The 13,723-nt window shown below is 49.5% G+C and overlaps 1 protein-coding gene across 1 annotated transcript in view; it reads right to left on the reverse strand.

The window, feature by feature from the left end:
- Positions 1 to 11,949, reverse strand: part of SLC4A11 (solute carrier family 4 member 11) — an 80,975-nt gene extending 69,026 nt beyond the window's left edge. The window contains exon 1 of the mRNA XM_054172417.1: positions 11,723 to 11,949. Coding sequence (XP_054028392.1) covers positions 11,723 to 11,948 — 226 coding nt within the window. The 5' untranslated portion in view covers position 11,949. The remainder of the gene's footprint in view (positions 1 to 11,722) is intronic.
- Positions 11,950 to 13,723: the final 1,774 nt, after the last annotated feature.

A 13,723-nucleotide genomic window follows, 5' to 3' on the forward strand; every position in this document is an offset into this window, starting at 1 on the left:
GAAGTAACATGTTCATCCTTCCCTGGGTTTGCTTTTGCTTTCCCTGAACCCTATTTGGTGACCTTGAAGGTGCCTTCCAACCCAAACTGTTCTGGGATTCCATGGGCTGACAGCACGCAAGGAGCAGGGGTTCAGAAGTGGGTGCTTTCTCCATTACAAATACCTTCTAGCTGCTGCATTGCCTGGGCTGACAGGAGACCCTGGTTTGGTTGCTGCTTGGACAAGGCATGAAGAGGGCAAGGCTGGGGTATTACAGCAGGCAGTGCCATCTCATTAGGTGGCACTCATTCCTCTGAGTCACTAATGAGCGACAGTCCCCTAGGCAACATGCTCAGGCAGTTATGTTGGAGCTGCTGTCTTTTCAGATGAGTCATAAACCAGAGGTCTTAACCTTGTAATTAAAGATGCAATGGCACGTTTGGGGGGGTGGGAAAAGCACCAGGCCTTCACCCTACTATGTCCTGGCTAAAGTCCAGCCCTGGTCATTAGTCTTCTCCCCACGTAATGCAGTCCCATGGCACCAAGGGTACTCAGACTTCAAAACAGCCTTGCTGGAGCCCTTGGGAAAGTTGCGAGAACCTCACGGAAGGTGCTACGCACACGAGCGCCAGGATGGTGTGCTACGTGCCCAGGAGGTGAGAGGTGATGGGGTGTTCACACCAGCCCAGGCCACTCAGAGCTGGCTTAAAGGTCAGAGCAGAAGTGGAGGTAGTAAGGGTAAATTGAAGGTTACATCATCTACATCTCTGAGCATCTGGAGAAGGCAGCACCCACTCCACTTCTTCACTAAGCAGAACAAAGGAGACAGATTCAGGGAAGAGTGCAGTTACTATCTTCCTCCCTCCTTACACAGCAGCTGCCTTCTCCTTGTGTTTCTCCCATCAGTTCCAGCAGTGAGCACAGCTCAGCTTGATGGGATGCCAGGTAGGGACAAGGCCAGCCACACTGTGCTGAAGTCAGCAAAGCAAATGTATCTGCAGACTCCATATGCCTCTCCCTTCACAGGGGCTTTAACATCCAACCTCTCAACTCCTTCACCAAATTTTGCTGGAGATGGGAACAATAGGTCTGAGCTGTGCAGAACTGACAATGGGGAAGAGTCCTCTTCTCCCTAGGTAGCACAGCCTCAGACACACACACCAGCCTGCACTGCCTCTCCTCATCTCACCTCCACTTTTGAAATTAGAAGAGCTCAACCAAGTAATCAATGCAAGTATTTAGCTTAGGGAAGCCTGGGCAGGAGTACAACTCTCAATACATTGGAAATCAGCCTGACAAAGCTCCAGGCTTTGCCTGAAGTTGCAGAAGTGTTTCCATGAAGAATAAATCAGCCCCTGCACCAGCCTTTGCAGGCTGGAAGAAGTCTAGGGAGGAGTTCATCAACATAAGGTGGGAATTTCCCCTCTCCATACCAGCACATCACTTCCCCTGAATCCACCAAACCCATTTCACCAGTTCCTTTCCCCCAGGCTTTCCTTCAGAGACTCCAGCAATTCAGAAAAGAAGTCCAAGCAAAGCAATTTCAGCATGACATAAGGTCAGGCTTCTAGGAACAAAGCTGGAAAGCCTCTCCCCAGAGAGCTAAGATAGCCAACATGGCAGTTCATACTCTTGTGTCTCCAGCATCTCTCCCCAAGAGGTCCATGCCAACACTCTCCAGACTCAGCTTTCTCATCCAACACCTACAGGGACAACCAGACCTTCCCCTCACTCTCCCGCTGTGCAAAGGCAGCACAAGATGCCACCTTCCCTTGCCTGCCAAAAAGCACATGGTGCAGCTCTTTTGACAATTTAAGCAGTGCTCTTCATTCTTCAGAGTTCATTTTCTCCAGCAAATAAGTTTCTGCTGCCACCCCACCTTTATTCCCTCCAGGGATGTCTATTAGATGAGACTAAATTGGACTGGCATTGAAAGTGCCACCACTAAGTTGCTTTTTCGAAGGAAAGCTGCTGACTAGTTCCTTGTCCCTTTATGAGCACTGAATTAAAAGGTAAAAGAGAGCTGAAGCACTGAAGTGCTGCAAAAGCCTATTTCTCTAGACTCAGATACAGCTTAAGATTTCAGGAGCAACTCATTGCCTTTTGACTTGAAGCAACTGCAGTGACTCCAAGAGCCACCAAGGGGGAGGTACAGGAAGTTTCCTCCTTAACTGCTAGGACAGTTGAGTTTGCCGTAGTATTACAATTAACCAGGTTGGATAAGACCTTTGAGATCAAGTCCAACCTATCATCCAACACCATCTAATCAACTAAACCATGGCACCAAGCACCCCATCCAGTCTCTTCCTAAACACCTCCAGTGATGGTGACTCCACCACCTCCCTGGGCAGCACATTCCAATGGCGGGGGGTGGGGGGATGGGTGGTGGTGGTGTCAACATTAATTAAGACTAATAATTAGGTGGCTAATAATTATTGATTGATAAATCAGGAATTGGACCCCCCCCCCCCCCCCCCAGGCCCTGTCCTCAGTAGCAACGTGGCATCAGAGACCCTCAGCCATATGGTTGTCCTAGTCACTCATCACTGAGGTGCTTGCTAGGAGCACTAGGATGAATGAAGTGATGAGCAGTGGGAAGCAGCAGACAAGAGGCCATATACTTCCTGATTTCTTACATTCTTTCCATTTCTCCATTTCCATTTCCCAACACCACCAGGCCGAGCCCTGCCGTGCCATCCCCCATTATTAAATTCCTGTGGGAACCGTCTCTGGGATCTCATAACCCACCGCAGCTCTCTTGTTCTAAGGTTAGCCAAAAAGTTCACTTGAGCCTTGCAATATTAGTGGATTACAAGTAAAAACACATTCTCTGGATACTTTGGTAACTCAAACACAATGTTCTGCTGCTGGCATCTTCCAAACAGGCAGCCCTCCGCAGCACAAGCCTTACACTGAAGCAAAACAGCTCTTAACGAGCTTCCCACACATGGTACTACAGGCTTTGGATTTTACAACTTCCCTCCCATAAATCCCTCTGAGGTCTAGTGTCTTGGTATTTAATTCAGTTTCCTCTGAGACAGTAATTTTGAAAGAGTTACTGGACAGGTACTTTCTCATTTACAAGCCCTTCAACACTGGCTGCTCTCGGGTTGTCCCTCAACACAGGCAGCCTGCTCTTACGGAGCATTTAGTTACCGCACAAGTACTCCTCAGTACTGCATCATCTTTTACTCGGTGTGCTCCCACACCCCAATCTCCTCCATCTTCTTCCACCTTGTTTTGCTGAAGCTCTGAGAGCCTTTCCGAGGCTCACCAGCACACGCAATGCCTCGTCATAAAGTCGCTAGGGCAAAACACTCGAGCCTCCACAGCAAGAAGTTCAGCTGGAAAAGCATTTAGACTTTCCCCATTTCCTCCCAGGAGGAATGACCAACTCTCAGTGTGACAGACCGAGCTGCAGCTATCTGGGTGAAAAGAAACATCACATAAAACACCTACTGGCCAGAAGACATGCAGGGTTGGAGCTTTGAAGCAAGGCTTTGGCCGCTTCTAGCTGGCTTCCAGGACTTTGTCGGTCAGTGCTAAGAGTGTCCGTCGCTACCATTAAAGAGTGGGACACCACTTTCTCTGCATGATGTTGCAGTTAGTTGCATTATCCCAAACAGATCCAGGGCCAAGTCCAGTTTGAACAAATGTATTGTCTCATCCAAGGCTTAGATCTGAGTTAAGGTGACAAAGCTATGCCTATCCAAGGCTCCACCAGAGCTCCTGGTCAGTATTAAACTCTGAGCTCACCTCTTATGCTTTATTCTCTCCACCCCAAAATGAATTAGCATCACAGGACAAAGGAGTCCACAGCTGCATAAGTGACCAAGGAGCTGCACCCAGGTTTGTGCAGAGGGAAAGCCACAGTTTGTGCTTCACATACCCAATAACCCAACGATGCTGCTCCCCTCCTCCACTCCAAGTCAGCAGAAACCCAGAGAGACTGAGAAGAAAAAAAAGTAACACACAAGAAATACTGTCCCAAGGGAAACCTGCAGGATAAAAGGTTTTTGGTGTCTGTGTTTTCCTTTTAATTATGTGGAACATTGACTGAAAGAAGCCTGTAATTGAGAGCTGGAAAATCTCTAAATGCAACAAGAGTTCAACATCAGGAGAACGAGGAAGCTTCAAACTCCTTTCGTAACACAAGTGCCCCACTGCAGAAAAGAGACTGACAGGCAGCAAATCTGATCACACTGACAAGCTGATCAGGTCCAAATGCATCAGTGCTGCAGGATTCCCTCTCACTCAGGCTCTTAAAGCATGAGGTTGTGTCAGTTCTCAGGGAAGAACCAAGCAGCAAGGTCTCCTGGTGGAGACATTTGCTGCAAACTCTTTCAAAGCCATCCAAGTCAGCGAGAGCAGATGGACAGCAGCATGCAGTCTGTCTTCAGTGACCACTGCTGCTTTCTACTGACACCTGCAGCAGCTGATCCCTACCCCCAGCCCTGCACACTTCAGCTGGAAGATGCTGGCAAAAGCACAGCTCACACTGGCACAGTCTGACACGAGAAGCCTGCCCCTATGCCATTGTTCTGGGCAATAACAACAGACATCCAGGATAAGAGCCTGAGATTTTACTGCTTTTCTTCTGTGCCTACAGAGGTGTGACACACAAAAAAAAGAGGGAGGAACAAAAAAAAAACCCAAACCACACTAGTTAGGATTTCAAAACAGATCACTAATTCAAGGAGGTGTAAGATGAGTAGGCACACTTGTTAATGCTTGGGCAGGAAAATGCCCAGTAAATACAGTGTATGAGCACTGTGCTGCCCATGGCAAGCCCAGACAGACCTTTCCCCAGAAAGCACCACTTTGTGTCAAAGAAAGGAAAACATAACAAAAAAACCTTGAGAGGGGTAAAAAGACCTTTTGTAAGTCATGAAATGGGAAGTATCAGCATTGCTATGTTCCAAGAAGCTATTGATCTGGTGGAAGGTGTCCCTGCCCACAGCAGGGGGATTAAAACAAGATGAACTTTAAGGTCCCCTCCAACCCAAACTGTTGTATGACTCCAGGGTTTATTTTGAAGGAGTAAGAACCAAGACCAACTAAAGGACTCTCCTTCAGTGCCGCTGTACAGCCTCAGTCTCCCTGCAAGCACCACAAATGCTTTCTCAGTGCAGACACACTTCCATCCACCTTTCACCCCCAGCAGAGGCTAAGGGGGATAAATCCTTCTTCCCCAAGGCACACCAGAGCCCCATCCCTCCTCAGTTTATCCTTTGCTCATCTCAGTGGCATAGCTGCTGGGAAGGACAAAGCACAGCCCCACAAGCAGCTCCCCGAAGGGCCAGCTCCATTCCTGCTCCCCCCCAGTTACATCCACAAGCCCATCACACATCTGAAGCTCTTCCCAACGCTGCTTTCTGCAGCACTGTTTGAAGAGTACAGAGTTAGCAATGTCCTTGTCATCACAGAGAGCTCAAAGGCACGCTCCAGCCCATCTCTAGCCAAGGGCAGATCTACGTTCCCATTCTGCACTGCAGCCTGCTCACTTCTCAGCTTCTTTCTCCTCATGCAGACACTGCAGGATGGGTGAGGAGGGACTAATTCCCACAGGGAATGCCCAGAGGTTTAAAGCAGGCAGCAGTACCACCTACCAGCAGGAGTTCTGCTGGAGGCCTTTACTCAAAGGGGTTTATTAAACCATTGTCCATGTGCAAGCACCAGCACAAAAACTACTCTGGAAGCCTTGAAAACAGGCTAGGACAGCCATGACCCAGCAAGATTTAAATGGAATCCAACTTCCTTCACCTTGGTAAGCTTCTGGAAAATGAGAGAGCGTTGGCCAGAGCAGACACTGAGAAGGAAGATGCTTTTACACAGCCCAAGCCAAGGACACACTGCTGCTTCAGCCACCAGACTCAGACCTGCAGGGAAAAAGCTTTGTTCTCAAGTGTAGAGATGGCCAAACCCTCCAGCAGTCCTTACAGGAGAGGATTCTCCTGTTAGCCAGGAGCACTTTAAGAATCATAGAATCAATCAGGTTGGAAAAGACCTCAAAGATCATCAAGTCCAACCTGTCACCACAGACCTCATGACTATTAAATCATGGCACCAAGTGCCACATCCAATCCCCTGTTGAACACCTCCAGGGATGGTGACTCCACCACCTCCCTGGGCAGCACATTCCCGAAGTAGTGATGTTTCAGACACTCTTCTTGCCACAGAACCACAGAGGGACAGGGGAGGCAAGCACCATTACCAGTAGTAGTATCCCTGAAGGATTTTCACCACCTTTTTGCTTCCCACAAGGAATTCACTTCACCAAAATTCCTATTTTTAGGACAATGAGGTCTGGGTCACCAAACGTCTCTAACACTGGTAGGAAATGTGCCACTTGGCTGATTTTTTTGGAGGACATGACACTGACACTTCCCTCTGACACTTCCTATCTGCTCTAGTCACTGGGACATGGAGCTCCCTAAACAGTGTGCTCCATCAGTGTGACCACCCTGGCATGCCAGTCCTGATCCAGGTAGCAAAAAACAACCCCACACCACCTTGCTTCAGCAAGCCCTAAAAGTATCGAATCAGGGATGGTATGCAAGGAGCTGGATATTCTTCTGATGAAGGGAAATTGTGGAGGAGGTCCTAAATCATTGCCATGCTCACTCTGGTAAATGAAACCCCAGAAGTAAACGTTCAGACTCCCTGGCTGTGGAAATAGAAAGCATCATACCGAAAGGCTAAAAAGCAGGAAGCATCCTCCTGCCTGCTCACTCCCAGGCAAACACACACCCACACACGAGCTCAGGGATCAGACACGTCTGCTTCCAAAGTCTTTACCACACTGCACTGAACAACTCCCCTCAGGAGCCCCTCCTCAGCTTCCTCCACAATACTCATCGCCATAAAACCATCTAATAAAAGATCACTGGCTGCAGCAGTGCCAGCTGCCCCCCACAAGAACACCCCATGGACACCAAAGAGTGGTGGCAGTTGGCTCTACCAGCAGCACCAGGCTATCCAGGTTGACTCATCACAATTGAGCCCACCCAAGCAATTAACATCCACGTCTGCCTCCCAGAGGTGAGCTGCAAGAGGAGGTGACCCTGGAAACCCAGCTCTGTGCAGCTGCTTTGCTAACAGGGTGTCTTTTCCTCCTCTTCCAGGTGTCTTGCCCTGCATTTTGTAGGTGAGCAGGACAAGCTGAATCAGGGAAACAATGACACTTTGGCAGCTGGCTGGGGGATTTGGGCTATTTGCCCTCCCCCCCCCCAGGTTGAAGAGGGAGGTTTCATTTTGTTGGGCCCTCTAAAAATGGGATTTAAGACTTGCAAGGATTTCTTGCATAAGTGCTACAAGGAGAGGAGCAAAAGCAAATACCTCCAGAGATCCCACAAGCTGGCAAAGAGCCAAGGACAGACCAGTTGAGGCTTTACAGTAGACTTCTCCTGAAACACTTAAATAATTTAGAAAGCATTAACTCTTAGTGACAGCTTTTCAGAGAGCTCTTCCACTTGCAGGGACCTATCAAAAACCTCATCACTCTTAATGAAAAGAAGATACTGCAAGGGCCCCAGATCTTGGTCAGGGTTGAATGTGGATTTAAAGATGTGCCTGGAGTTTTCCTGAAAGCAGAAATGCTTTCCTTGCACAGAAGGTCTTCCAGAGGCCACCACCTGCCACTTATCTGTAGTGGTGCTGTGTAAAACATGCCAGAATGGTTAGGAGACAGTCTATCAACATTTCACTTGGGGCTATTCCCAGGAAGGGAGCTGCTCCCTGCAGTGGTTCAGCTGGGTTAAGTACTGTAAAAAAAAAAATTAAGCAGCAGCACCAAAAAAAAATTAAGTAGCAGCCACAAGACCTCTTTAGGGTTAAGGTAGAAGGGATGCTCTAGCACCACCAGGTTCACATTCTAGCATCCCCTGCAGGGTACCAGGATGATGCTTTGGAGCCAAGTGCATTTCTCAGAAGTTTTTATCCCCATCTTCCTGCCACCAGCATCAAGAACAGCTGCTAAAGAGGAAACAGTGGCTGGACCAAGCTTATGCGAAGTCACTCCTGCATGCCTTCCCACCCCCTCAGCCCTCCCCCAAAAGGCATCTGGATGGAACATCAGATCAGCTTTACCTCACACAAACCCAGAAGCATAGAACAGCAGGTTGAAGCGAGCTCAAGCATCACCTGCTCCAACCTTTCTTAAGAAAAACATGGTCTAGATAAAGGTGGCCCTTGTCCAGCTGCACCTTCCAAGTGTCCAGTAGAGAGGACTCCACCACTTCCCCAGAGAGATTATCCCAATGGCTGACTTTTATTCTTCACAAAGTGTAAGTTAGGTCAAAAGCAAGACCATAGAATTATTTTGGTTGGAATAGACCCTTAAGATCACCAAGTCCAGCTGTTAACCAATACTGCCAGGTCACCACTAAACCATGTCCATCAGCACCCTATCCACAGGGCTTTTAAATCCCTCCCCAAGGAGTGACTCCACCACTTCCCTGAGCAGACCTATACTGGAAGCACAGGAAGATACTGAAGCAGAGCAGTGAATTCATCCCCCTGATCACCAAAGACATTTCCAGTTGTGGTTCCAAGCAAGACAGAAAGAAAGCCTTCTGCCATCAAAAGTGAAAACAATCCAAAGGGCACCTAAACGGCAGCCCAGCTGCCCTCTGCAGCCCCAGCACTCCCTAAACACCAAGATTTGAAATCACAACAGGCTTGCAGGATAACAGAAAGCACCCCACACAATTTCTATGTCTAGGAGCCACGAAACAGCAGCAGTGACACCACCACAGGCAAGAGAAGACCCAGCAGCACCAGATCTGATTTTGCAGTCCATCATCAAGCCAAGATCAAAATGCCCTGCTCTGGTGGTGAAATAACTGCAGACTGCAAGAGTGTTATTGTTAGGACACTGTTTAGGGTTCATCTACATGGCTTCCATGGCTACAGCACCAGCATCTCAGACAGCTTACAGCCATGCACTCTGTTTTTATTCAGCACTGCACTTTCCCCATGTGAAACATCAGTATGTAAAGCCTCACAGACAGCCTGTTAGGATGTTTTCGCATTAATTAAAAGGAAAACCAGAACAGGTAAGATCTCCTGTGCTCATCTCCCCATGCATATCCTGAAAACTACATTCAAGCCCTGAAAGAGAGCACTCTGGTTAATGTAAATTGAATTCAAAAGGTATTCTCCATCCTTAAACAGAACAGCACAGAGACATCCGGCACAGGCAACAGATATCATCACTAAGCAGCAAAGCCCATTGAAAATACATCAAGTGCTGCCTTACTTCAGTGAATTAAATAATTAAAGAGCTGGCAGAGCTGGTGTTCTAGATTTCCTGTCCAAATGCATCACCCAGCAACAGTAGTGCTTCAGTTTGAGGGCTGGGTGTTGGGGTTTTTTTCTCCCCCAAGAGCACAACTTACCTGCACTACTTCTTTAACAGAGATGCTGTTCCAACAGCCTCCACTGCCCTCCTGGCTGCTTCCCCCGAGCCACCACACTTGTTCCCAAACAGCACTCGCTCAGGTGGCCGAGCTGGCAATGGCTCGTGCTGTTTCGATGGCTTCAATATTAATCCATCCACAGCATCTTTCTCCCTCACTTCCAATTGGCGAGCGGCGGATGGGTGGAGTGAGAGCCTGACCCATTAGCTCCCAGATGGGCACCTCCACCCCAGCTCTCCCAGCCGGCGCTGCCAGCCTGCCCCTCTAACTTCACGCCTGAGAAGCACCGCTCCGCATGCCACCGCAGCCCCGGCCACCGCTGGCCTTTGGCTTGGCTCCTCCAGCCACCAGATCCCAAAGCCTCCCGGAGCTACTTGACAGCAAGGAAGGAAAATAGAATCATTAAAGCGACCCTGCACTTCAGCATCCAGCAAACCCCGTCGGCTCCGAACAGAGAAAGCCCCCGTGCCTCCTTAAAAGAAAAAAAAAAGAGGCAGCTTTGTGGCAGCCAGGCTCAACTGAAGTGAGGAGATACTGTACTGTACCTTACAGGCAGGAGGACAGGGGAAACAAGAGGATGTGAAGATGCAGGAAGAAGAGAGGGAGGGGAAACAAAAGACAAACCTGCTGCCGAGAGGAAGATAAATGACATTGCTTAAAGATATAGCTGCCCTAACTCCGCGAGCACGGCTGCAGGGCTGGGCTCGAATGTTTGTACCACGCTACCCAGCACGGGCGGCAGCAGCAGCGCAAGGGTTAATGCATTCAGTGAGGAGCCTGCAGAAGGGAATGAGAAACAGGGCAAGAAGTTTGTGCTCTGACAGCAAGCCGCAGAAAATAGACCCCAAAAAGAGACCTCACCTCGTCCGAAGAGCCTTACATCCCAGCCTGCCTCCCAGCGCTTGACCGTGCAGTGCCTAAAAAGCTTTGGAGGGAAGATGCCACATCCTCCCCCCTCCTCCTTCGAGCCTGTTTTACTGCCTCACTTTCCTTACAACTCAGGATTTTCATAACAATAAGACTTCCACAGCTGGGTATTTAAAGCCCAGAGGAATGGTCTATGCTGACCAAAACAGAAAAGAACCCCAACCAAACAACAAACACTAACTCCCCAAACCAACATCCACCCAGCCTTCGAAAAGGTAGAACCCTAAAAACCAAACCAAGAGAGTGAGTATTCCAAAGGCTGGCTCACTCCCTGCAGTAACTGCCAATGACTTCGGCACAAAGCCCCCAGGAGGCAGCGAGCGTTTCCCGAGCACAAAGCGAGGCGAGGCAGGGCACAGCTCGGGCAGAGGGCTCAGAGCCGCAGACCCCCGTCCTCAGCCCCTGCCACAGGCTGGTTTCCGCTGCACGGAACCACAGGCAATGCATGTTTTGAAACACCACCTACGCCTTTTCTCTGCCCAGACTGCTCACCCAGGCTCCTCCATTAGGTGTTTTTTTTTTTGCATGCCACCTGACGAGCTCCTCCAGGTACGGCGTGCCGCAGCCAGGCTCTTGGTGAGGCGCAAAGCAAGTCCACCATGCTTTACAGAGTTAGCTAAGGGTGGAGGAGACTCTTGGAGAGGTTTCCAGCCTCACTCCTTGATCCAGGCAGGACCACCTTAATCAAGCTGCTCAGGATCTCATCAAGCCTGGTATCTTCACCCCGAAAAAGTTTTACAGCCAGTCAAGACTCCTGCCCTCCAGATCAGCACAGAGCTCAGCTCCTACACCCACAGGATCTACCCTCAGAGATTTTGTGGCTGTAAAGCAACGAGTAAAGTTTTATCCAAGCTGAGACTTTTAAGGTATTTTGAGTCAGGGAAATCTTTAATAGAGGATCTCAATATCCTCCCCTACACCCATACTTGATACCTTTACTAACAGCTTAAAGGACAGAGCTGCCAGCATCCTAAGCTGAAGGTGAAGCGAGCCTGCCTAGCCTCCAGCAGGTATTTCAGGTTCTAAACACTGCTGGATTCATTTCAGCAAGTGAAGAAGCTTATGAAACAAAAGGCTGGCTAAGATCAGTTTCTTTTTGGTTTTTTTTTCTCCCATGCTGAGGTTGTTTATCAGCTTTCCCTGGGTGCAAGGATGTAGCAAGGACCAGAGGTGTTCCTTGGTGAAGATGACAGCAGCCAAGCAAGCACCACCACAAGAGGTCTGAGAGAAGAATGCATCAACACAACCACACTACATGCATCTAACAAGTCCTACCTCTGTTGCCTCCCTCCTCCCCCACCATCTCCAACACTCCTTCAAACCTCACTGGGCTTCTTTACTATGCCATCCCACCCCTCTCTGGTCCCTGACCCTTCCATCCCTGCCTGGTCACGCACCATCCACTGGCCTGGTCCACCTCTGCGTCACCAAGCGTTGTGGCCACGGGGCCAAATCCTGGGAAGAGCCAGCACTCGCCCCGAACTGGCCATAGGGCGAGCGGAGGAAGGTGAGCCGGGGGTAACAAAAAGAAGCTGGCTCCATGAGGACAGAGAAGAGAGGAGAGCCAGGTACGAAGCAAACCGCGTCTCCCTTCACCTCCTTCAGCGGGAACTGCTGGGACATGCAGTCTCAGAGCCTCCTGCCCCGTGAAGTTCCTTTTTGGAAAGGAGTTAGTATTAAAAAAAACAAACAAAACGAACCCCACACCACCAAAAAAACCGACCCCAAGGCACAACAAAAAACCGCTGCTGGAGCAGCCTGGCTGCTGCTGTCACAGCCCAGCAGAGCACACACTGGCAGGGCTGCGTCTCCAGCCTGTATTTAAACGCCCCTCTCAGAAAGCAGAGATGCAGCACAGGAAGAGACAAATTCCAGCTCTGCGTCGGGCTGATAAGCCAGGTTTATAATATTCAAGAAGTATTGGCATTACTACAATTCCTTCCCCCCGCCAACCTCCTCCCCTCAGCGAATCTCTTGTGCCGTAGCCTGTTGTGCACAATAAGCAAAAAAAAAAGCCAGCACACAACGCCCCGCACACAGCAGCCCAATTGCTACAGAAATCAGCCTGTTCCGGTGGGAACAGCCAGCACGGGGAATAAAACAAACACACGCCTGGTAAACCCTGGGGATGCAATTAGGCTCGGAGCGAGAGGAAAAGACGTTTAACTCCTGGAGAAGGAGGTGGCAGCAGGCAAGAGGAAAAGGAAAATAAAGCTGATGCCCAACGCCGTGCTTCACGGGCTGCTTTCTCCCCCCAGGCTGTGAGCCCCAGTGGCAGCTCCCACCACTGCAGGGAGCCAACACCTGTCCCAGTGCCAAAAGGGGAAGACCACCTCATCCTCAGCCCCCAGATTGCCCTATCCTCCTCATTTTCCCCTCACCTGCCCTCACGAGTGGGTAGCACCCAGCAATAGAACCATAGACCTGCTGAGGCTGGACGAGACCTTTGAGGTCAAGCCCCACCACTTGCCTAGAGCTCCCAATCACTACTGCTAAGCCACTACAACTAAACCATGCTCCTAAGCAGCAGCTCATCACCTCCACTCTTCAAAACCCATCCACAACATCTCAAGACAAAGGTTGCCCAGCTCCAAGCACCAATCCACTGAGATGCTCTCTCCACCAGTTTCAAATCTGAGGTTTCTTCCCTGCTGTCAGAGGCCACATTATCATTAGTCTCCATCCATCCATCCATCCATCCATCCCACCACGTTATAGCTGCAGGGATGTCCCTGGGGTAGCCACAGCCCCACAAGCCCTTCCACTGCCATTTGCATCAGGTCCTCTAAGTCTAAAGAACTAAAAAGCACCTGAGAGGAAAAGAAAGCTCCTGCCCAACACAAGCATAGAGTCAGTGTTACCCACTGAGTGGCTCAGATCAGGTTTTCAGGCTTTCCTCCCTATCGTCTTGCAGTTTCTCAGCAGGGTATTTATGAGGGATGAAATTGGACTCCGTTCCCTCTATGTCCTACCCAAATCACAGCTCCCACTGCTCCAGAGCTGGCAGACCCTTCTTCAATAACAGAGTTAGGCTGAAGCCCTTCATACAGCTTCTTTTTTTAATTGCAAGTCAGAGCCAGGGATGAATTTAGAAAGGGGGAATAGAAAACCACGTGGAGTTGTGACAGCTCAAGTGCTTTGATATCAAAGCCAGCACTGACAGATGCAGAAGCCTGCAGTGCTCTGCTCCGGGCCAGCATGTCACCATGCTCTGCAGAAAGGCTTTATCAAGAGCTTATCCTAGATCCAATTTAGAGAGTTATATTTACACTTAACAACAAACAAATAAATGCCAAAACAAAGCAAAGCCAAACAACAAAGCCACAGCCAACACAGAAGAGTTTTTCCTCAGTTTTCACCAGGTCCCAGCACAAACTGATGGAGCTGCTTTGCAAAAC

Source organism: Dryobates pubescens, chromosome 23 (genome assembly GCF_014839835.1).
Source record: "Dryobates pubescens isolate bDryPub1 chromosome 23, bDryPub1.pri, whole genome shotgun sequence".
NCBI classification, from domain to species: domain Eukaryota; kingdom Metazoa; phylum Chordata; class Aves; order Piciformes; family Picidae; genus Dryobates; species Dryobates pubescens.